The sequence below is a fragment of the Gadus chalcogrammus genome, chromosome 9, assembly GCF_026213295.1.
Source record: "Gadus chalcogrammus isolate NIFS_2021 chromosome 9, NIFS_Gcha_1.0, whole genome shotgun sequence".
Lineage (NCBI taxonomy): Eukaryota > Metazoa > Chordata > Actinopteri > Gadiformes > Gadidae > Gadus > Gadus chalcogrammus.
Window position 1 is genome coordinate 18053410 of NC_079420.1, and position 23123 is coordinate 18076532.

The window sequence follows — 23123 nt, forward strand, 5'->3', positions numbered from 1 at the left end:
GCGCCAAGAAGAGGTCTAAAGCAGGAATTACATTGGATGCAGATTTGAGAGGTGGAGAGGGTTGAAGTTGGACTGCGAGGTGGTCACATCACCCTGTGGCAGCTCATTTGCATACAAAAGAGTATATGCCGACCAAGTTTTTTTGAATATAACTGTTGAATATAAAAAACACTACGATTCTGGGTGCGGAAATAATTGTCCTTTATTGTTCACTTATTTAACAGTGCTTTGGGGATGAATGGTGCACTTTATAGGAAACAAGATTTAATCTGGCAAATTCTTTAAAAGCCCTACAAAATTGTGACTTCCCATATGGATCTAAATAGGTCACAAGTGAAACCATTTGAGCATGGCAGTAGTGGTGGTCTGACCTTGTGTCTGTGTTATCTTTTGTTCTATGTCATGTAATGACGTTGAGTGTCATTTTGTTTACCAGATGAATGAATACTAGCTTTGAAACCTCTCCCCCCCTATCTCTGAACAAGCATAAAGCTTAAATATTGATTTTTGGTTTGTTTTTGACAAATGTTGTGACTCAATTCCAGTTCGACCTAACCTTGTGTGTGTGAGTGTGTGTGTTTCAAACCTTAAACCTCTCGATATATCAATGCTATGATTTCATTCCAGGTGTTGGTCTTTCTACTTTTCCTCTGTGTGACCGACACTCTGGCAACAGTTCTCTACCCCGAGGTAATGCCCTGATGAACACAAAAACTGAAACTAATGGGTGTCTCAAGCTCTCACACAAACACTGGCCTTCAGCGAAAATGTATACAATAAGGCAAACTTTACAAATATGATAGATTTAAGTTTGGCGACCTGATACACTCTATTGACGAGCCTACCAGTATACGTGCATCAATACACATATATGTGTGTATATATATATATATATATATATATATATATATATATATATATATATATATATATATATGTGTGTGTATGTGTGTGAGTGTGTAACACGTAACTAACTACCGGTAGTCATAAAAAACATAATTCAAAAAATGTGAACTAGTTGATCCCCTTGTGCTGTTTGTGCATAGGAGTCCGGCAGGCTGGGGTCCAGGGAGATGTGCACCGACCTCCTGACGGTGCTCGTGGACTCTCAGGACTGGCATCTTATATTCAAGATTCAGCCAGCCGGTACACTGAACTGCCTGCCTCTGTCCTCCCAGGCACTTAGAGACACAGTCCAAATTCATAGTATTAACTCGTCTGGCGATGGGAACCGGAAGCTGTGGCAAGACTTTATCTTCGCTGAATGATCGTTCAGTTAGAACTCTTCTACATCTTTGTGCTTTTATCTTTAAATCACTGACATACACACTCACTGATCCCCCCCCCCCCCCCCCCCCCCCCCTTACTAGATCAAGGTCCTTACCAGGCTGTTACCATGGCAACGCTGGATGAGTACACACGACTGAGGTCATTTGCATTCTACAGGTGCTTATCTTTTTCCTCATGTCACCACATTTCCACAGCAGTGAGACAGCAAAATAGAAAAAATGTAATGTTTGTGTTTTGTTGATTATGTTGTAAGAAGGCAAAATGCAGACCATGGGAATATGTTTATTCCTCCAGCGTGCTGCTGGAGCAGAGCCCTGAGCTGCTGAAGAGGGCCGTCTTGTGTCCGGGCTTCCTCCACACTGCCGTCCTCTGCTATGCCTACCTGTTTAAACTCTTCCTGGATGGACACACACCCAATCTACTGGCTGAGCCCCATATCAATCAGGTGAGGGGCTATGGATTTAAACGTATTGTATACAGTGGGTTTTAACTGTGCATCAACTCACAGCTTTCTCTACCACAGCGGGACAGAACTGATAGATGATGATGGATGTGTATCTTGTTGTCAGATGGAGCCTTCGCAGATCTTGGACCAAGCCCGGCAGTTTTTATTGAGGACCATATCCCAGACCCGCCCAACTGCTCTCTCCTCCTCCCAATATAGCCAGGTAGATTATGTCACAAGCAATGTGATGCGTGAAGCGGTGCATCTGTATTTCTAAACTGGACCTACAAACATGCGTCCCCCTGATGCGTTGCAGCTGGAGTCCCTGTGTGCGGAGCTGGACCCGGAGGTGGCTGCAGCCCTCTCCACACACCTCGGCCCCGCCGGGCTCAGCCAAGAGATGGACTTCCTGCTCTGACTCACTGGGAGGACCTTTGACCCGTGAGGCCGACAAGAAACCTCCCACCCCATCTTCAATTCACACTTTGGTGTTCTTGGACATGGTGTTTTGGGGGATGTCATTTTGGCGTAGTTTTAACGATGTAGTTTCAGTGCTTATATTTATGGTCTTAGAAACAGACTGCTGCTGGAACATACATCAGTAACCCCTCTAAACATCAGGCAGCCCATGAACCACACACACATGACTTATAAAGTCTGTATTATACATTTGCATCTGCCATTGCACGGTTTACATTATATAGTTGAAATCATTTGTTTTATTCCTCAGAATAACTCAATAAAACCATCTTACGCAAGAGGTTCATGTTTCTACGAGTAGACACAGTCCATGGAGCCGTCTGGAAGAACGGGTTGGCAACAATGAATAATTGAATAAATGGTTTCAAATGTAGGAATTGGATGGTGTATTAGTAATGGAGAATAAATTATTGTTTCAAAGCTAAAAAGTTAAGAATCAAGAGGATTTGTGGAAAAAGTATAGCCATCCGTCAGCTATTCGTTAAATGTGTTGTGAAAATATGCCTTTCAAGTTGACTGCGCCGGCTTCTGTATGAGACTTAAGGATTTAGTCCACTACCAGCTCATTACGGAATCCATCCTGCCCGTCAATCAAAGGTGTGTGAAATGCAAGACTTCAGAATGTCGGAGAAACGTAGGGGAACATTTTCTGTTTGATAGTTCTAATATCACTCTGCTGCTCTCTGTACAACTCCCAAATCAAAGCTACAGCAGCTTTAAATGTCAGTGGTGCTCTTTAAGGAATAAATGTGTATTCAATATGCATAGTGCTTAAATGAGACCATAACTCCCATAACGATTACAGTTCCGGTTTTGATGGCCAGCAAGGACAAAACTATGCTTCAGCTAGTAACCTTTACTCTCCTTGGAGCTCCAGGCTTTAGTTTTTACCCTTCTTCAACCTGTCCTACATATCAAAATGGGGATATGATGACTTTTCTTCTACTGTTTACACCCTGTTTAGCTGCTTAGATGGTTTTCTTTAAATCATTGTTGGCATCAGTTTGTCAATCAGGATGGTCTGATATTGTAAACAAGGAGAACATGGCGTATCCCTCCGAGATCAGAACCCATGTAAACACAGTGTCTTTGTCCACAAAGGAAAGGGACCCACGGCCCCCCGAACAAATCCCTGAAGCTGTCGGGGCAGACGGTTGTTGCTCCAGGGTCATCTCTCCTGTTCTGGCTGATGGGCCCCCTCTCCCGTCTCTGTGACTGCGTGCGAGTCCGAGTACAGCTGGCTGGGCGTGGGCTGCTGCTGGAGGGGGACCCCTCTCAGGGCCTCCCCCTGGGTCAGCAGGTGGACCATGGACATGTGGACGTTGAGGTTGTGGGCCTTCTCAAAGCGCTTGCTGCACAGGACGCAGGCAAACTCCAGATCGGCTTCGGCCTTGTGCTTGGTCATGTGGTACTTGAGAGAGGCGCGCTGGCGGCACTGGAAGCCACACACTTCACACCTGGGAGAGAGAAGGAGGGCACTGAGGTGAGATCGATTGTCAGTTTGAAAGAAAGTTACTTTCAGCTTGTTTAAAGGACATTGTGTTGGCGGTCAAAATTAATAGTTTCACTAAACACAGGATCACGATGACATTTTGGTCAGTATATTTTTTGTTTACTTTGTGGTGGAAGTTGGGTGGCTGATATTAAGAGAACTTTACAAAATGGGAAAAATAATGCTTAAAAAAAAGGAGGATTGAAATAGCTCAAGGGGCAATAATTGTGCGACAACTGCTTGATATCCTGGTTTAGAAGGTTTGGAGGAGTCAAGATTGTATGACTGAGGACCGACTTACTGCAGTGGCTTAGCTCCAGAGTGACGCATCTGGTGGACTGATAGATGCTTCCTCTGCTTGAATGTCTGTCCACACTGGTCACAGATGTAGTTCCTCTCGTCTGAAAACACCACGATGACGTCAAAAACAGGACAAAAGGACGCATGAGAGCAGGATTAGTGTAGTGGTTTTTTCTTATCATTCAGATGCAATATTTTGCCATGATGGGGACAGAAAGAAGCAGCGGCACTGTACCAAGACACATTAGTAATGTCTGTTTTTTTATGACCCTGGCATCGTCCTGCTCATTCACATTGGGTGCAAGGTTACAGGTGTGTTACTAAACAGTCAATAAAAAGACCATTAAGACTAGGTAATTGTCACCCTGATACCAGAATACTTCTGAAAGAATTACTATTAGACACATATGTTGTTGCATTATTATCATTATCAATGGATTTCTATGTCACAGGGAAAGAGTCCTGAGTTTGAGTGAAAGCCACTGCATTGCGGAGGAGGTGGTACCAAGAAGGTAACAGAGACAAGGGACCTAATTCACCTGTGTGAATAAGCTTGACGTGTCGCTGCAGGTAGCGGTCAATCATAAAGATCTTGTTGCAGCCAGGATAAGGACAGGGCCGTTCTCGGTTCTCCTCGTGCTGCTCCTTTATGTGCTTCTAGAAACCAAATCAACACGAGAATATAATTATTAGCATTGCAACGATTTCAGTGGTTATACTTTGTCGTGGAATATTATAGCATTCTGTGTAACATAATACTTGGGAAACATGTATGAGGTCTGACCTTTAGCCCATCAGTAGCTCTGTATACTGCTGTGCATCCCTGATATGGACACTTGTAGATATTGGGTAGCTCTTCACTGAGAAACGACACAAATTGGTATTATTGTACAAATTAGATTGGAATTGTACTCTTTAGTTACGGAATGATTGTACAATGAAACTAAAAGGAAACTTTTCTAGACGAGACTGTCATTGAGGGATGAAATGTAATATGAGACAATGTTGTCCTGCATTGATGAGAAAATAAGCTAAAGTGTGAAATATGGACAAAGACTTAGATTTTAAACATACCCTTGAGGTTTGAACTTGTTCTTCCAGCCAGGCTTGGGTCCCGGTTTACCTCGGACCTTGGGCTCCTCTCGGGTGGCCGGGCCGCGCCTCCTCTTGCCTGGGCCTGTCACTCTCCGAGGCCTAGACGAAACACAAACATACACACAAAAAAGGAAGAGAGGGAGCTCTCAATATGAAAACATGGAATGTTGTGTTACTCAGACTAAATAAACCAATAGATCAAACTTTTGGGACAAGACAAGATTATCGAGTGCGGAAGAGGAGTTAACCTTTTATCCTGATAAGGCTGGAACAGTTCGTCGTCTGAGGCGTTTCTCTTCCTACCCTCATCAAAGTCCTCCTCAATAGATAGATCTCTGAAGCACAAAGGAGTCATCATGCAGGACACAGACACATGCATGTTATTGTAGACCATGCTTTGTGCTTCACTAGACCTTAGTGTTGTCATAGTGATGCAAATGTTGAAGTGGGTGTATAGGCGTTTATTTACATGCCTTCAGGTGTGTGTGTGTGTGTGTGTGTGTGTGTGTGTGTGTGTGTGTGTGTGTGTGTGTGTGTGTGTGTGTGTGTGTGTGTGTGTGTGTGTGTGTGTGTGTGTGTGTGTGTGTGTGTGTGTGTGTGTGTGTGTGTGTGTGTTAACCTGTCTGACATCTCGCCGTCTGCTGTCATGTTGCGCAGCTGTGCAGGAGGGAATGGGACCTGCTCACGACCTAGGAACTCTAAACAACAATAACAACCACGGTAAACAATAGCCAAAGAGAATAACACAACATGCGTTTATTCAAACTGTGGAAAATGTTACCATTGCAGGATTAACTTTGAAACCAAACGTTACTGGCATCTATGCTTTATGAATGTTCTCAGTGTATAACCATCGCAATTGTATACAGTACCAGCTTTGAAGGAGATTATAACATTTGATGTGGTAACTGTCACAGGGGGTATACACACACGCACACACCAAGGAGGGGTCTGTTCTTCAGCCCAACATCCCACCAACGGATCTAACTGCTAAGCACCCCCGCCCCCCAACAGTGAACACAAATGGATCAACTGTGGTAAAAATAGTAGGCCTCTTGCAATAGCACTACTGGTCACCATTACCCGCTACAGAGAGAGAAGGATTGTCCGATGGTGTGTAGGGAATCTTTGCTCCTTACCGTCTTCTGGGTACACAGCACCATCCTTCCGGCCTGAGTGGTGCGTCCGATTAGCAGCTGCGGAAAGACTGGACCTGCCCCCGCCTACTTCATCATCCTGGTCTTCTTCTTCCTGTGTGTTGACATCTCCTTCGTCGCCCTCTTCACAGGCCCCTTTGCCGCCACCCAATAGAGCACAGCTTAGTTCTGCCACATATCCCGGATCACTATTAGTGCCAGCGGTGCGCTGCGTGTCCATGATGTGACTGTGACCACTCAAGCAGCCCCACACGGCCCGGACAGAGCCCCAGCACTGGCCCTCCAGCACCTCCTTGAGGTCAGGGCAGGAACGGCAGGCCTCCCCGTGGTGGTGAGCCCAGGACACCAGGCTGTGGAGGCACTTGCGGTCGGCCGTGAAAGACGGCGGCACTACGAACAGGAATGAAGAACAGCAGCAGTTAAATCGAATGGAGGATGCTTTTATTTGCGCGATTATTTTAAATCTGTGAACTCAATTGATGCAAAGTTTTCATTGTTTAGTTCTTATGTTTAGTTCTTATAACAAGGAGGAGAAAGAGGACAATCACATACTTGTCGAACTGAGATTCACCAATGACTGAGGACTCGTTTCATTCTTCCTGAAAAAGAGAAATGTTTGCCAACTAATAGCAAACTCGTATGGAAAATGGAATGTATATGTGTATATATGATATGAATAAATACGGTTCCAAATATATTAATTATAGATTTGATCATATTTACCGGTCTCTAGCGTTTTCTTTGCCGACAGGCAGCAGGTTAACTCTCTGGAGAAACCTGAGCAGGACGCTGTGACATTTGTAGAAGTTGGTGTAACATTTCTTACAGACAAACTCTGACAGCCGGGGGTCTCGGTCCAGTGGGACCCCCACCAGCCTCTGGAAGTCATTGTGGAAGAGGAGGGGGGACTGAGGAGCACTGTCCTCATAGTCTGGGAGCTCGGCCAAATCCTTAGGCAACTTGTTAAAGGCGTGCCGTAAACTTCGTGGTGAGAATTTACCATGGCAGAGCCGACAGAGAGCTTGAGGTAGTCTACCTGTAGGCATTGAAACATGTTAGTATTCAGGATCAGCATGTGACGAGGCTGGTGCAGTACAAAGACAGGACTGCAATGGCCTGGCCAAAGGCTTGACATGTGGCCAATGACCACTTGGCCAAATGTGAAGTAATCTCGTTCCAATTTAAAATAATAGAAGGACATTCCCACCTGATGTTTTTGATTTGCTGTCAATATGACTGTGTGTCACGCCGACTGCTGTCATGCTTAAGTTAAAACTTGCTGACTGCTCTGGTGATGGAGGGTTACTGTGATTAAAACCATGTTGTTGTGGTGGGGTCGGCGTGGCTTTCTTTCGTGGTCGCCCTCTGTTTCCAGGTGATTTCTGGAACCCACTGGCAATAACGTTCACGGTTTTCTCTTGTGAAGGATCAGACAACCGCGCACGTTTGCTTTTCTTTTTCATGACTATTATTTCCAGAATAGTTAAACAAACAACAAATCTCGGATATAAAAATGCAAAACAGGATCATCTGTGGTACGTATAGTAGCTATCTTAACCAGAACAGGTCTAGTTACCTTTGCAAATTAAATGGACTTGCGAGTAAACGTTCGTCCTTAAAACGTTACGGTGCAGTATCAAACCAAACTTAAATGCGCGTAGTTTTCGTAAACTCTAGCCAAGTAGAAATCTGGATTTGCAACGTTTGAAATCAGCTCCCAGATGTAAACATTGAAACCCGGAAGTTGTATGTACTTCAGGGACTAAAAGCTAGACAGCGCCACCCGTGCCAGAAAACTAAATTATTCGCGATAGATATATTTATATAGATAAGTCATTTAAAATAAATAAATAATAATCATAGAATGCGTTGTTAACACATAAAGATTGAAATAAATAACGACGAATGTGCATTGCTCAACTTCTCTTTAAATGAATTTGATAAATGAATAAACGATCGACAATTGATATGTCGGTACATTCGCTCAATAAGCCTTTGCCTGCTGGACTGATTGAGCGAGGGTCACTGACATATCAATTGTTAATTTAGATTGTTAATTTAGAATTCGGTTTCATTTTCGCCCTGGTAAACGGGAACCATTCCCAACCAATGAACACCTCCCTGTACCCAAACAACCACACTGTGCAACCAACGCTACCCTGAACAACATACTTTATTTCCGGTGCAATTATGGCAGCATTTGGTTCGGATACAATACTAAAGCCACTTCAAAATGCCATGAAAATGGCTAAAACTGCGATACAAATGGACGCAGAGAACCAACATAAGGTAGTACGTCGTCTCGTCTTACTGCTGGTTGAAAGCTATTTTAAATCTTATCAGACATTGTCAATGACATTATGTAAACAAAAAGGTTATCTTCATTCTGTAACACAAGTGCCGACTACTACTATCTTTCCTCTCCCTAAAACGCTGTATGTGCTGTCAAACCTTATAGTAGCACGATAATGATCCTATAACGATCCAGTATTTACAACTACACAATACATTTGTATTGTTGTCTGTGTTCATGGTATAGCAGCATAAAGCATATTGCGTCTCTCTTGCCCCTCAGGAAGCCTACTGTGAATACCTCAGGAGCATTAACTACATATCACATGCACTTTTGGAAGATGCGGGGACGAAAAGTAAGATTTGTGTACATTACAAACATACATTAATGCAGAAAGCTATTGTATCCATTATATTTTTGGAGCTAGTTTAAGCAGTGTTTGCATAGCCCATTAGTACAGCTCACATCCTATTGATCAAGCTGGTTCAGAGGTAACCGATAGTTGTCATCATTGTACTCTCAACTGATCCAATCAACTCGAAGAAGAGTCAAAAACCTGGTCAACAAGGTTATAATCAGATCTGAAATGTCATGAGATCACCATTAAAGCAAAGTGTTTCTAATGTCTCTCTCTCTCTCTCTTACTCTCTCTCTCTCTCTCTCTCTCTCTCTCTCTCTCTCTCTCTCTCTCTCTCTCTCTCTCTCTCTCTCTCTCTGCTGTGATCACAGAGGGGGGCGAGTTAGAGGCTGTAGAGGTGGAGCGGATGTTCCGACTAGCAGAGCAGTGTATAGAGAGAGCCAAGTCCTTCACAGGGAGGAGCCAACAGTCCCATGACCTCTCCAGCCCCAGTCCTTTGCCCCCACCCCCTTCCATTCTGCCCCACCAAACAGAAACACCAAAGGCTCTGGGCGCCAGCTACCCTAACAGTACTGAGGAAACCCCTGGTGATGAGATAAAAATGTTCTTTCAGTTCTGATGTGTGATATATATGAATATGTGGTGAAATAAAATGTGTCAAAGTCTAACAGTAGGTAAATACCCAAGTATCCTTTGGCAAGATGACAATATGGAAATAATTCAAGTCATTTGAGTCATAAAAAAGTGTCCACTAAATGACAAAATAGTAACTCTTTCTTTTCCCACAGACACTCAATATGACCCGCTTATTGATGTATCTCCAAAAGCAACCAGCCCATCAAACTCTCCTCACCACAGAGAGCTGTTGGAGGGGGCTGAGGAGCCCCCTCCTTTTGTACCCCCTGAAGTCTTCCAGAGGCTCCAAACAGCCGAATCACAGGACACAAGCAGAAAGTAAGGGTCACCCACAACCATCCAACCTCACACGGCCTGTGCAAACACCATTTCATTCCAGCCATCATGTCAGCAAAACAATGATCTGATAAAGTGGCGAGTCTAAACCAGTCCTAACAAGTCGGTTCATCTTATAGGATTCTCATTTCATACTATCTCAAGCTATAAATGAGCTGCTGATACCCAAAGAGGTATACCCCAATAGGAGTAGTTATATTTTTGTACACTCCTCAATGTTTTAATGTGTATGTCTGGACTGTAGAGCGCTGACGCCCATTGAGGAAGCATCACGCGTGAACCAGAGGTTGAAAGCTAAATATGAAGCTCGCCTTGCAAGGCTCGCCCCAGGTCAAGCTTGTCAAAAGACGTCTCTGGTGAGTACGTCTTTGAAGGCACAAACAGTGATCTAATCAAGTCCTTATTAGATTTGTGTGTGTGTGTGTGGGGGGGGGGGCGGCTTCTCTCAACGGAACCCAGAAATCCATTCTAAATTAAAGGGGTGACGCTGAACACCAAATTTACTTTAAATGCATGCCCTGCAAATAATGTTATGTAACCTAAAGTAGTCTAGCCCCCGCGATGAACCACGAAATACTGATCTTTGGTTTACCCCAAAGTGTCTATTTGATTAGTTTAGGTAGATTTCTTCCTATTATCCATTATGAGCTCAATTTCAATTGAGCAATCCATTCGAAACGAATGGCTGCAACATTGAGGGGAATACAATTAATTCGAAACAATGTCCATTACACAGCACACATCTCAACCGAAGACAGTCCAACAAGAACAGCCAATAGCAGACACGTGATGGTAAACAAATGAAGCGTGTTATTCAAGCCCTTTCCGCTACGCATCTCATGTTATGGAAGAAAATCAGCAGTCAATCACTGCTCCGTTTCTTTTAAATGGCTCCAGGACCCATTTCTGCGGACACACGAATTGAGTGGCTGGACACCATAGCTTAATTTAAACATACTCATCTTGGAATACATTATATGTTATTTTATAGGATTAACTGTTTTTTAACTTAATTGACTCCTTGTTCTTAATGGAACAAGCACGTTTTAAAGGTAAACTTTAACTGAATCGCCAATATCGTTTCTCTGATTCTATTTTAACCACCGACATAAAAAAGAAAAGAAAAGGAAAATGTTCAGTCGTAATAATAACCAAATGGAGCCGCGAGATTACTGGAGAAAACTGAAGGCCTTTTTACAGGTAAATCCCGTTGTGGTTTTTGTTAATCATCCGAGAATGTATGAAGCTGTTAACGCACCCCAAAACTTTTTTTTGGGGTGCTTCTCAGATTTTGATACGTAGGCCGTTGTATTTATGACACTGGTTAAACTATTCTAGTTTAAATGTATCCACGCGGGAGCTCTCATAACAAAGTATAATTTCCTCAAACGCATAGAAATGGATTGATTGAGTTCAGCCGCAACTTTACTGACGGGTTATTATGACGTCGAGTCGACGAGCATTCCAAAACACACAGGCAAAGGCAGGCCTATTAATGCGTGCATTATCAAGTAGGCGAGATCGGTTTCAGCCACGACTTTTGGCCACTGATTTGAGTATTCTTACTTTGATCCAATACAAATAATTACTTAGACGTGATGGCAGTGGAGCTATACAGAGATCCCTAAACAGTGGTGTTTGCTGGAATATATCAGGTAGGCCTACTATGTTGCTCCCCTGGGATCAACTGTGGTCAGTGGTGTGCATCGAGATGTCAATTCGCAAATGAGCGCATCCGTTTGGAAGCATCGGAGTGTTAAGTTGTTATGTTGGTCGTAATGTTTTGGTCATTGTTTTAGTAATTCATCGTGAAATGATTTGTGTTCTCATGCGAGATTTGGCAAAACAAAGGCATATTTAAACGGCCCTCTCAATATGGCGTAATATCGTCCACAAAAATTCGCAGGATGCATTTTGATGTTGATTTAAGTCAGAATCTGACTTTGTTTACCAGGTCAAAATACTTCCAATCCACAAGAAGAATCTTAACTTAAAAGTTTCGACAGTCTCTTCTACTCCTGCGTCTTGGGGATATTAATTAACAGCTGCCTTTGACAGCAGCTGGGTTGCAACGTCATCTTCTAAGTCTCTTTAGATCACAGAATAGCGTTTGAAATAAGGCTAGCCAAAGGCTAGATCAAATATAAATGTCTCAATCCATTTAAAAAAAAGCGTCATACCAGCTGAGCATGATGGAAACAACAACAACAACAACAACAACAACAACAACAACCATGATGTAGCATTTCAATCACAACGTTTTGAATAGGGACATTAAAAAAGAGATGTCCCAGTAACAGTATTGGGCCACACCAAATGCACCTTTTGGTACATAAACCACATTAAATCCCATCCTAAACTATACATCTCCTAGCTTTCAGGCCAATGTAACAACATTTTAGTTAAGCTTTTAGTTTAAGCTTTCCAATCAGTAGTACTAATGTGGTGCATGCATGGTTCTGTATAGCTGTTTTGAGGTGGAACATAAATGGCTATGCATTGCCTCCTCATGTCAGATAATCATTAGATTTAGGTCATAATGAATGTGACTTGGTCCTATACAGAATGAGATGGCAGTACTTCTCTCCAACATTCCTCTCTGTTTGTGACCACACAGTCCCTGTCTCTCCAGCGGCAGATGATGGAGAACCTCATCATAGCCCAAGCCAGACAGGATGCTGTATCCTTTTGTTCTAAATGTATTTAAACTTTATTTAATTGGCCACGTCTATAGCATCCTCAATTTCTTTTATTTAACTAAGTCTTATTTTTATTAGGTTATTCTTGTATTCAGTATAATATCTAATACATAGGACTTTTATTAGCATTTGTTATGCAAAATAATAAGTCTGGATAGTTAATTTAATAGGAATGTTGTTGCGTTACCCTAATTCAATGAATCAGCTCCAAAGGAAGATGGAAGAGCGAAGACTTAGGCTGCAGGAAGAGGCCAACAGGTAGAGAGTGTGATTGGCTGTGGCCTTGATCATTGTTTTGACGATAAGGTTTGCTTTCATGCAATGTATTGTTTTTGTCGGTACACGATTGTTTAATCTTTGTGTGTCCGTCTTGCTTCAGGAGATTTGCAGCGTCGGGGACAACGACCGCTGAGGAACAAGAGCAGCGAGTTATCTATGCTAACATCCTGGAATATGAGCAGGACCACGTGAGTCCCGGTGATCACCCCAGCAGAGTAGGGGGGAGAGCCTTGAGTCTCTGTTTGTGCTGTAGAGTGTTTTAACACTTGGTCATGTATTACTTTGCTCTGCAGGACTGGCCCAAACAGTGGAAGGCCAACCTCAAGAAGAGTCCTGACGATCCCACGCTGGTCTCTGGTTTAGTATCCTACTTGCTCAGGTAGGCGGCAGAACTGGAGATGAAACGTGAACTGAAACTGGATTTCAATCAAGATTTGAATGTTTGTTTACTCTTCTGCTCTGTCATCATGAGTGGCCGTGTAACTTCCGAAACCATTTTCAAGAAGTGTGTTTGCGTCTGTTTGTGTTGGACGAGGGGGCGGGGGGGATTTAGATAGATAGAGAGAGAGAGAGGGCAGTGTTCTGGATGTTGCTTATTCATGTTGTTTTTTTGCAAACCCTTGTGTCAACAGCTGCCCGGACCACCCGGTTATGACACTGCTGAGGAAGCATCAGTATCGTGTGTACAACCATCTGTACCCCATCATCAGTAAAGGCCGGCTGGGCAGTCCCCAACTGCATCAAGGTAGACCGCAAACAGGTTTTCCTTCAACGTTTTCCATTGCATGCGACTGAAAATAAGGACAGCCTTTCAAAAGGGAAATGCATTCGTCACCAATGTAAATTTTGCCCTTCCAGTATACAATTATTATTTGTGTAAAGGAATTCATACAAAGAGGCTATTCTCAGGAGTAAAACTACAAAATCAAGGTGGGTTCATTCAGTAATTTGGCTAAATGAAAAGTAGTGGACAAAAAAAGTTCAGAGTAGTTTAAGGAATAACAACACAATATTGGTAAAGAAATACTGTAGAATACTCAGGGATATTCCTTGGCAACAGCGACTTCTGCAGCTGGTACAGATTCGCAACCTATACGAGTACTAAAAATTATTATAGTATATGCAAAGTCGATTGAACAATAATCGATCAACGTAATTGCCATTTTTACAAAGGACCCATTTAGACAACAACAATTATGAGATCAAGTCAACCAATATTGGTAATTGTATTCTTCACTCATCCAACTGGCTCTCCGCAGAGCCTCAGAAGAACCTGAACAACAAAGGGTTTGGGCTCACACGGGTCACCACAGAGAGGCCCTGCCCGGACTCTGCGCTCTCTCCACCCCGGAGCTTCGTGGTCACCTTGGCTGAGACGGGGGAAGCGAAGTGTCCCGCCATGCCGCTACTGGTGGACCGGGAGAACTCCTTCGAGGACCTGGAGCAGTTCCTCGACCAACTGGAATGGGAGCCGTCCCACGACAACAGTGGCCTCAACGCCGAGCTGACCTTTGACCCCTCTGTGCAGCCGCTGCGGGAGGAGAGCCGGGAGCTGGAGGTCAAGGCACTGAGGGAGCACCTCAAGGCCATCGTCAAGGACATCCACATCTCCATTGGTGAGCATTGGGTGCACTGCAGAAGGGGCTTCGTTGGAGATCCCCCTTTAGGAATCACTTTTTAGGTTCTACTCGTTGGTTTTTGCAATGCAGATTTTGAGACCGAAACAGGGCAGAACCGGTTTCATGCGGCCTATTGAGTAGATGTTCTGTCTTGACCTATGGCTCTCTGCCTGTTGTTCCAGATCAGCTGCTCTCTCTGTGTTTGCTGTCCTTTGAGTGTCTGAACACAGCCAACTCTAAGGACCTGTGTGTGGCCAGCATAGAGGAAGCCTTCTTTGCTCCACTTTGGAGCCCCCTGCTGGTTCTCTTCAGGTAATTCAGGCTTCTGTCCACCAAAGCCTGAACAAACCCTTGCACAATGTTTTGGTTTGTGTACCAGTCTACAAGTAACAAACAAATATGTTACCACTTGGAACAAGATTGGAGAATGATGAGCAAAAGCATAAAATATGTAGCTGGGAACAAAGGTAGTGCGGTACCTAAATGCTCTTTTTAAGGCTTTTAACTTTTAGAAGCTAAATAAACACATAGTAGCTCTTGCATTAGTCGTTGACCATGCTCCTACGTTGTCTAGGCTGTGGACTTAAGGCACAAATTAGTTATAGGTTTGCAAAAAATAACACAAATGAAGCACACAGGTTACATAAATTGTAGGTAGCAAAAGTAAAGAAATGTAGTTCTGCATTCCTATTGTTGGCCAGCATGAGGCAGCATTAGTCCTCCGATAAGTGTGTGTGGATCTCCAGTGCTGCTTTTACTTGTGTGTGTGTGTGTGTGTGTGTGTGTGTGTGTGTGCAGGAAGGTGTACAAGGACAGAGAGCAGGCCTTCGAATGCAGCATGAAACGCTACCGCGACGCCTCGCCCGAGGTTGTCGGCGTACCGCTCAAACTCTTCCCCCAGGACGCCAGCGGGCAACAGTGTTCCTACCCCTACCAGTCAGCCGTCCAGGAGCTGAAGCTGCTCTGCAATGACTGCTGCCCCCAGAGGAAGCTGGAGTGTATCGGTGCGTCTGATGTTTAACCGCCAGGCTAGTGTTCAGTGTGTGGTTCAGCGACCCCCCCCCCCCTATTGATGATTTATCGTGACCTCCGTGTTGCAGCTCTGTTTCCACATGTAGTTAAGCCAAAGCAAACCAACGCCTGTGAATTTGGTTTGATTTTATATCAATGACGTTCTGCGTGCTGTCTTGCTACAGTTCGAACGCTGCGGAACATTTGCGTCTGCGCCGAGGACTATAGGTGCCATCAGGAGGTGGACTCGCCGCCCAAAAGCGCTGCCATGTGAGTGAAAACGTTCATGCCTTCACAAATGAACCCCCTAAAGTGCACTGAAAGTGCAGCTATCTTTTGATTTTCCTATCCCAAAAAGAAAACTCGATGCTTGTCATACTTTGATACAGCACAAAGACAACAACTAATCCTAGCGTCCAGCGGGACACACATCCCTGCAAGGCTTCCGGCCTTGTTCATTGGCCTGTCAGATCTGATCAGGGCTCATTGGGGCCCGCCCAGCAGGGGACGGTCCTGTGTCTGATGGCCCCATGTCAGGCACCACCTCCCAAGGGCCAGCCCTAAAATTGGGTCGTCCGTCTGTATTTTTGATGTCCTCTGAGCGCTACAAGGAACAAGGGCAGGGGAAGGAGAGAGTGGGTAGAGAGTACCAAAAGAATGCATCCAGGGAAACTCACAAGGAATCAAGCTCATTGGGTCAGTGAACCTAGAATGAACGCACAGTACAGCAGGAGAGTGTGGGCGTCTTGTCAGCAGTGCCAAATAAGCAATGCAATGCTTATTTTGTGAGGGTATATCATCTTGTAAACAAAAAACATGTTCACTTTTTCGTTTTTCATGCACCACACCAAGGAGAGGGAATATATGGATGGCACCGTTCAAAATGGAAGACGGTATCATATCTATCAATGTATTTACAACAGCAATGAGGGGTGGAAGGAGTAGGCATTTATCATTTATCTTTTCAGAATGTGTTGTCTTTTCATTATAGAAATGAAGAGCCATGGGATATCGCCAGTTTAATTGGCTGCTATATATATATATATATATGTGTGTGTGTGTGTGTGTGTGTGTGTGTGTGTGTGTGTGTGTGTGTGTGTGTGTGTGTGTGTGTGTGTGTGTGTGTGTGTGTGTGTGTGTGTGTGTGTGTGTGTGTGTGTGTGTGTGTGTGTGTGATATAATATAATATAATATAATATAATATTGTGTGTGTGTGTGTGTGTATATGTGTGTGTAAAAACACCCCGCCATGGTGATTTATTTATTTGTATTTGATATATAAAATATATATACAGTATATATATCACACACATAATTTTGTTTGGATCCTACCTGATTAAATCATGCACACACACACACGCACAGCGTCACTCTCCCTCTTCTCTGCTTACTCTTTTGTTAATCCTTCCATTCATATCCAAAAGCGTTTCCACATTCAATCATTTGTTTTGTTCTTGACCCGCTCGGGTGACCGGCTCAATTGTTCTATTCTGTGCACCTTTTGTACCATCAAACCTCCCTCTCTTCTCTTCATGTTGTCACTCTCCCAGTTCTCTCCTCCTCCTCCTCCTCCTCCTCCTCCTCCTCCTCCTCCTCCTCCTCCTCCTCCTCCTCCTCCTCCTCCTCCTCCTCCTCCTCCTCCTCCTCCTCCTCCTCCTCCTCCTTCTCAACCTTCTAACCTTCCATTGTCCTTTTGGGTCTGTTTGATCATGTGTGGAATTGGGATATTTTAATAATAAGCAATGATGATAGCGATGGGTTTTATTTCCCTCTTCTGGTGTTTGTAATGGAACACATGATGATGATTTGCCGTGTGTGTGTGTGCGTGCGTGCGTGTGCATGCGTGTGCGTGCATGCATGTCTTTTTGCTGGCGGTTTGTGTTTACAGGAGATTGCACACAGGATTGTTGTTTAGGAGTGTCATTACACAGTCACGCAAGTTCCACCTACCCTGGTGAGCCAAGCTCTCACATCTCCAGTGTCGGCTTTCATCTGGTTGCTTGGCTCTCAGGGACCCGGCTGGCCTGCCCTCTCACGCGAGCCTTACCGGGCATCGCTGCGTGTGAGGGCCCACATGTACAAATACTTGCAGCGAGAACATGCTATCTAGCCGCCATCGTCTCAGAGGGCATTTAGCCCTCCCTCTCGGTTGTTGTTGTTGGGGCAGAAGTGTAGCGGCCATTTCCTTCCCATTAAGATCCGATCAGGACCCTTGTCAGTCTCCAACCCATGGGACTCACTCATCTCAGCCAACCCTGTAGAGTGTGTGTGTGTGTGTGTGTGTGTGTGTGTGTGTGTGTGTGTGTGTGTGTGTGTGTGTGTGTGTGTGTCTACTCCCTACTGGTCCTCACCCGTGTGTCCCTGTGAGCAGTGGCGCCGACGACCTGCTGCCCATCCTGTCCTACGTGGCCCTGCGCTGCGACTGTCCCCAGCTGGTGTCTGAGTGTGCCGCCCTGGAGGAGTTCATCCACGAGGGGTAGGTGTCTGGGTCACCTCCAGCCAGTCTGTCGCTCACTCCAAGTGGTGGAAGTGTGGCAGGATGGTTTGTAGAGCTATTTTAATCCCTTTTCCATGTATTCAACGTTCTGTCGTTTAAGTTTTATTCAAATTAGCGTGCGCCACTCACTGTTAAATCAACCCCATGTATAATCGTGCAGTTTTATTTTTAGATCTTCCCAAAAATCTGTTTTTATTTGGAATATTGTCACTTTTCCAATTTTTGTCAAGCAGTATTTTCCTCCAAGCAAATGTTTTGCATTTAGAGGAACGATTCTAGGAAAAGTTCCATAGATAACGCTGAAGCTGAAAATGTGCGGCGCTCAGGGACAGGGCGTGCAAACTACCGCAGCTCCCCAGCTCAGCATCTCTGTGGTTGGGAGTAGGTTTGGAGAACCCCACCATGTGTACACAGACCGATGCAAATGATGATGCATCCTAAACTTTAGAGGGTGTGAGTGATGAAAGTGAGTGAGAGGGATCCAACTCGGTCGTATCGCGTGTGAGCTCAGACCACGGTTAGAGATGCTGTTTGGCCACACACACACACACACACATGCACTGCGTGCATGCACACAGTTGTCACCATAATCACACACAGACCAATCACCACAGCTGTAATTTTGGCAGTCTGGTGAGCTTGGCTGTAGGCAAGGAATTCCAGTATTCTTTATGGTTTCCCATTCTGTCTAAATGAACACTGGACAGCATGGTGATTTGCAGCCTTCTCAGAGGAAGGGAAAAGGGGATCAGTCACTTGACAGCCATTCCTCTCAGACCGTGCAGCAACCGACCCAAAGTTCTTCCAGCAGTCAGCCGTTCTCCCTCGCGGTCCTCTCCAGGCCGTAATGGCTCTTGGCTCCTCCTCGCTCTCGTGTCTTGGTCTCGTTAGTGCAGGGGTCACCCGGGGTCAGCCTCCCTTCTCATCCATTACTCCTTGGCGCCTTGCTGCACCTCTGCTCCACCCTCACTGCTGCCAATACACCTCAGGAGGAGTTAGAGAATAAGTTACCAAGACTGTTTTGTATTTCTTGTTGAGCATTCGTTGATAGTTTTGGGTGGGTGCGTGGGTGGGTGGTCTGGAGAGTTGACGAGCCGCTGACCCTGTCGGTGGTGCATGACAGAGAGGCTGTTTCTCTGGCCGCAGACCGGCTAGAGTGTTGCCATGGTTTAGGGAGGGTGTTCCTCAAGGCGTATTCTGGAGGCCAAGGTAACTCTGCCTCTTCATGTCCATATGTCTCCTGTCAGTTTCCTATGGTCTTTAGTGATGGTGCAGTGAAAGGCTATTGATGTGATTAAACTAAACGCGTCGTTCTTTCACAGTTATCTGATTGGAGAGGAGGGCTACTGCCTGACCTCCATGCAGAGTGCCCTGGCCTACGTGGAGTCCCTGCACACAGGGGGCGCTCTGCTCTGCACGGCCAAGCTGACCTGATGCAGGTAAAGTGTTTGTAGTTTCTAATGGTCGGAGGACATTTGCTAGAGCAAGTGTTCAGCAAAGGCCAAAGTGTCTGTGCACTATTTATTCCAATATTCAAGGCTCGGTGTATGTAAACCACTACAATCTTCCGAATGGGGGATTGAATAATGTTGACGCTATACTCCTTGCAATTAAATAGGACACACTGCAGTTAATTGAATCATATTCTGAATAAATTACACCAAATTTGCAAACAGCAATCTCCTGTATCACAAAGCAATACATTTTAGCAATGTCTTTGAATAAGATTAGTTTTTGGTGTGTTCAACGTTAAGTCCTAATCTAAAGCAATCTGAAAAAATGGATTGGCCAGATGGTCAGAGAATGGTTTTGAGTTTGATGGACCCATGGAGTGACCTACCCAGGAGGCGGAACAGGAGGAGTCCTACTCTGCAGGACGTGTTTATGTTCATGACCTGTGACACACTTAACCATTTTCCCCAAAACTCTGTGTGACACGATGAGTCCACTGAAGCGCAGCACAGGGATCCCCTCAGGGGAAGTCTCTCTTCGGTCGCCCCCGTTGGCTGGCTGAGGAGGTGGACGCTTGGCAAAAGGGAGACATAATATAAAAAAGGAAAAAGGCTCGCCAACGTTGATGGCTACACCAAGAATTTCACTGGCATCTCCTGTTGGTGCCGGGTGTTCAGTAGAGCGAGAATTGGCCAGAGAGCTAGATCTATTAAGGCAGGAGAGATTGGGCCTGTGTTGAACCTGGAATTTGAATTCCAGATTCAACACAATTCCAAGGGGGGAACCATTCCATGTCTGACATTTCTGTCTGTGTGAAAAGTTGTTGACAGACAAGGGTGTCTGTCCACATTGTTATTGACAAATGGTAAGAAAATAACCCTACAAATGAGTTAATCTTTTCTAACTTTATCCATCTCGGTCCACTGTACCAGTTCAAGGCCCATCAAAATTCTCGGTAGGAAAAGGTCACTTAAGGGAGGACACGTTATTTTATAAGTTATGTGACTTAAGTTCACAATGTGAGATGCTCATTCAGCGTTCCATCTTTTGTGTCAATCTTTCACAGAGGCGAAGACATCCCCACGACATCCCCCAGAACCCAGCCTACCTGCCTTCTGCTACGCTTTGGACCGGGCCACAGTGGAACAGGCAGAGGAACCCGGGAGCTGTAGGCCGTCCATCCGCTGGACACGAGAGTATAACAAGTACCACATAAGCCTATCCTAAGTACTACATGGGAAGAGCTCTGCATGAGACGGCTTCACAAACCACTCTGCATGGACTACGCATGGTCAGCCAATGTCAGCCCCTGTTTCTGGCAGGACCAGATTATGCTGGACCTATAATTATTTTTTTTATAATTTCCTCCCACGTGTTTAAACAGTGCTATTCAGCCATCTATCCACCCACGCTAAGTACAGATGCAATTGCATGCTTAAGGCTTGAGGAACCATCAGAACTAATTCTGCCAATGTCGGCATTAACGCTTGCTTGGGCTAGTTGGTCCATTTGGGTGTCTTGTTTTTTGATGACTTGAGAATTCCCATTTCATTTTCACTTTAAGAAATGTAATCTCAGATTAGTCTTAACTGTTTCAGGACATGTATAATGTGTGAACCAACATAACCTTGTAGGCTAGATTCATAAAAAGATTTCTGTGAGCGTGTGTCCGTTGGATCCCAATTTTGTTGATGGGATGAACATTCAAATTCATCTGCGACCAATCAAAAGAGGATCAGTTTATGCACTTTGGGAGTGAAGGTATTTGGGCTGGGCTTCAGGGTCAGCGTTTTGAACTTACAACATCCTGTTAGTGGTTAATGGGCTCGGGCAAGGTCACAGTCTAAGTGGTTTATTTCAGGAAGTCCTTATTTCACTTTGCAATATCTACAATGGCTAAAGGAGTCTTTTTCTTGAGGGGATGGGGGTGTATTCTTGATCCTTACAATTATTCAATTGACTGCACATTGTTTGTTTTTGCAGTCCTTGCATTATATTTAAGCCCTTTTAATAGGCTGCTATGTGGGCCATGGATTGTTGTGGAAATATAGATTTGTTGGAGATAAAATGTTTTATTTATAAACAGACATTGTCATCCTCAGTTCAGTCTTTTATTCGTTACCTCCACAAGTAGAGTTTTTAATATTGGAGGTGAAGAGAGTTCAGATGTTTAGGGGCCCGATGTGGTTTCCTGTTTCTCTCTTCCGATATTACAATAAGTGATGCACTGCTGTTTAAACCGTTTTTCTCTTTTAGCTTGCTATCCCCACATTAATACATCTTCAAACTTTTAAGTTGGCAGGGTCAAAGTAATTTGTTCATCTGTTCGTCTTTAGCAATCCTGGAAGCGCCACTTACTAAAAATGCAGAACTCTGAACAGCCACTTTAGTTTTAAATGAATGTATTTGTTTCTTAACTCTCTTGCACATGGCTTTCAATTATGTTTGACTTGTTTGTTTATTTGTTATTATTTAATACTTGTATTTTTATATTCTATCTTGGTGCAAAAGACAATGTGAAAAAGAATCTGAATGTTATGTTAACCCCATTAAATGTTGAATATATAATTATATTAAAAAGGAGATAGTTATTGGGTTATTCTGTAGAGCACATGAAACCACTGCAGTTGCAACCAAGTAGCACATTTTCTTTTGTCATGAAAAAAAGTTTTCCAAATGTATTATTTTGTCAATATATATTTCTATGAATGTATGATCAAGAGGAAATGTGAATAGCTGTTGCTTTAAAATTGCATCAATAAAGGAGACTAACAAGTACTGGAATTTCTTGTAACTTAATGAAATACGATGAAACTCTGCAAAATTGTTTTTGTATGTTTTTATTGTCCTTGTACTGAATTCAGATGGCAATACTCATCAGTTAAAGGAGGATTGTCGTTATTTGTTTTCAATTTAATGTAATATAAAAATGTAGCTAATGGTAAAATCAACAGGTGTGGCCATCCTATGTAGTCCCCCATGAGGGATCAGGGACTTTCCCTGTGAGGATTAAAAGCAGAGGGCTGTGTGTGAGTGTGTCATAGTCAAAAGAGCCACCCACGCAAGCCATCACCAGGGTGTGGACCACGACAGGCCCACAAGTGCGTATCAGCAACCTTTTTTGTGATAAGACTTTTACTGAATAGATAAAGGCCATTTTGTGAACTCTGTAACCCCTGGGTATCTAAACCTTGGGTTCCCCTCACATGGACCAAGAGATTGGTAACGATGGCCTGAATTATTATTATTAATTGAGGCCACCGATCGTTTGGTTTGGGCCTTCCTATGATGTGTTGGTGAGGGAGGGTTGGGTTTTCGAGACACAAAGGGGGTTTTGTAAATAGAGCGCAGGTGTTTTGAATTGCATTGTGTGGTTTTTTTCTGCGCTATCACGGAGCACACACCGCACATCCGCTGCCAAGACCATTTGTTATTCTTTTGGTTGTAATGGATGAATCATTTCTTCCATCGCTCTCACTGTTCCTGTTGCCAAGTGTCCTAAAGTGTTCCAGACACTTAATCACCGGGCCACGTGCCACCACACTCCCAAACCGTGTTTCATATCATGTTGCTAAGATGTTTTTTGTGTGCAGGTATACAAGGATACACAAACGCCCTGTTTACACAGTTGAAAAAGTTAACCAGATGACATTTTCTTGTCAATTTAAGCTAAAGCTAACTTTT

General features: G+C 44.1%; 3 protein-coding genes across 6 annotated transcripts in view; 2 read left to right on the forward strand and 1 right to left on the reverse strand.

Annotated features, from left to right (window-relative positions):
• The window catches only part of LOC130388855 (Fanconi anemia group A protein), a 98894-nt gene extending 95154 nt beyond the window's left edge, over window positions 1-3740 (forward strand). The window contains exons 37-42 of one of the 2 annotated variants that reach the window (XM_056598414.1): window positions 628-690; window positions 1047-1146; window positions 1371-1446; window positions 1585-1735; window positions 1860-1958; window positions 2052-3739. In XM_056598414.1, coding sequence (XP_056454389.1) covers window positions 628-690; window positions 1047-1146; window positions 1371-1446; window positions 1585-1735; window positions 1860-1958; window positions 2052-2153 — 591 coding nt within the window. In that variant the 3' untranslated portion in view covers window positions 2154-3739. Of the gene's footprint in view, window positions 1-627; window positions 691-1046; window positions 1147-1370; window positions 1447-1584; window positions 1736-1859; window positions 1959-2051 lie in introns of both variants that reach the window. The other variant, XM_056598415.1, reaches the window with a different exon arrangement.
• On the reverse strand, window positions 1625-8397 carry znf276 (zinc finger protein 276). Of its 2 annotated transcripts, XM_056598423.1 has the most exons (12): window positions 7836-8397; window positions 7467-7651; window positions 6983-7295; window positions 6812-6858; window positions 6242-6649; window positions 5722-5800; window positions 5351-5437; window positions 5082-5201; window positions 4792-4867; window positions 4547-4664; window positions 4009-4108; window positions 1625-3672 (listed from the first exon to the last, which is right to left on the reverse strand). In XM_056598423.1, exons 2-12 carry the CDS (start codon window positions 7519-7521, stop codon window positions 3384-3386), a joined length of 1692 nt encoding a protein of 563 aa, XP_056454398.1. In that variant the 5' UTR covers window positions 7522-7651; window positions 7836-8397; the 3' UTR covers window positions 1625-3383. The 2 variants fall into 2 exon arrangements, with proteins under 2 accessions (XP_056454398.1, XP_056454397.1); XM_056598422.1 differs by having other exon boundaries at window positions 7467-8397.
• On the forward strand, window positions 8286-22479 carry vps9d1 (VPS9 domain containing 1). Of its 2 annotated transcripts, XM_056598419.1 has the most exons (17): window positions 8286-8548; window positions 8835-8907; window positions 9282-9497; window positions 9699-9864; window positions 10127-10238; window positions 12500-12562; window positions 12787-12839; window positions 12961-13048; window positions 13154-13239; window positions 13493-13605; window positions 14120-14476; window positions 14662-14791; window positions 15278-15483; window positions 15676-15760; window positions 17862-17966; window positions 19310-19426; window positions 20506-22479. In XM_056598419.1, exons 1-16 carry the CDS (start codon window positions 8450-8452, stop codon window positions 19419-19421), a joined length of 2064 nt encoding a protein of 687 aa, XP_056454394.1. In that variant the 5' UTR covers window positions 8286-8449; the 3' UTR covers window positions 19422-19426; window positions 20506-22479. The 2 variants fall into 2 exon arrangements, with proteins under 2 accessions (XP_056454394.1, XP_056454396.1); XM_056598421.1 differs by lacking the exons at window positions 8286-8548; window positions 8835-8907; window positions 9282-9497; window positions 9699-9864; window positions 10127-10238 and adding an exon at window positions 10335-11082 and having other exon boundaries at window positions 20506-22469.
• Window positions 22480-23123: the final 644 nt, after the last annotated feature.

Coding starts and splice junctions, on each gene's coding strand:
- znf276 (XM_056598422.1), bottom strand. CDS start 7,722: ATGAAAAAGAAAAGCAAACGTGCGCGGTTGTCTGATCCTTCACAAGAG. Junction 6,650..6,811: donor GGTGAATCTCAGTTCGACAA/GTATGTGATTGT, acceptor TCCTGTTCGTAG/TGCCGCCGTCTTTCACGGCC. Junction 5,202..5,350: donor CAGCCTTATCAGGATAAAAG/GTTAACTCCTCT, acceptor TGTTTCGTCTAG/GCCTCGGAGAGTGACAGGCC.
- vps9d1 (XM_056598419.1), top strand. CDS start 8,450: ATGGCAGCATTTGGTTCGGATACAATACTAAAGCCACTTCAAAATGCC. Junction 13,049..13,153: donor TGGAATATGAGCAGGACCAC/GTGAGTCCCGGT, acceptor TTTGCTCTGCAG/GACTGGCCCAAACAGTGGAA. Junction 14,792..15,277: donor CCCCTGCTGGTTCTCTTCAG/GTAATTCAGGCT, acceptor GTGTGTGTGCAG/GAAGGTGTACAAGGACAGAG.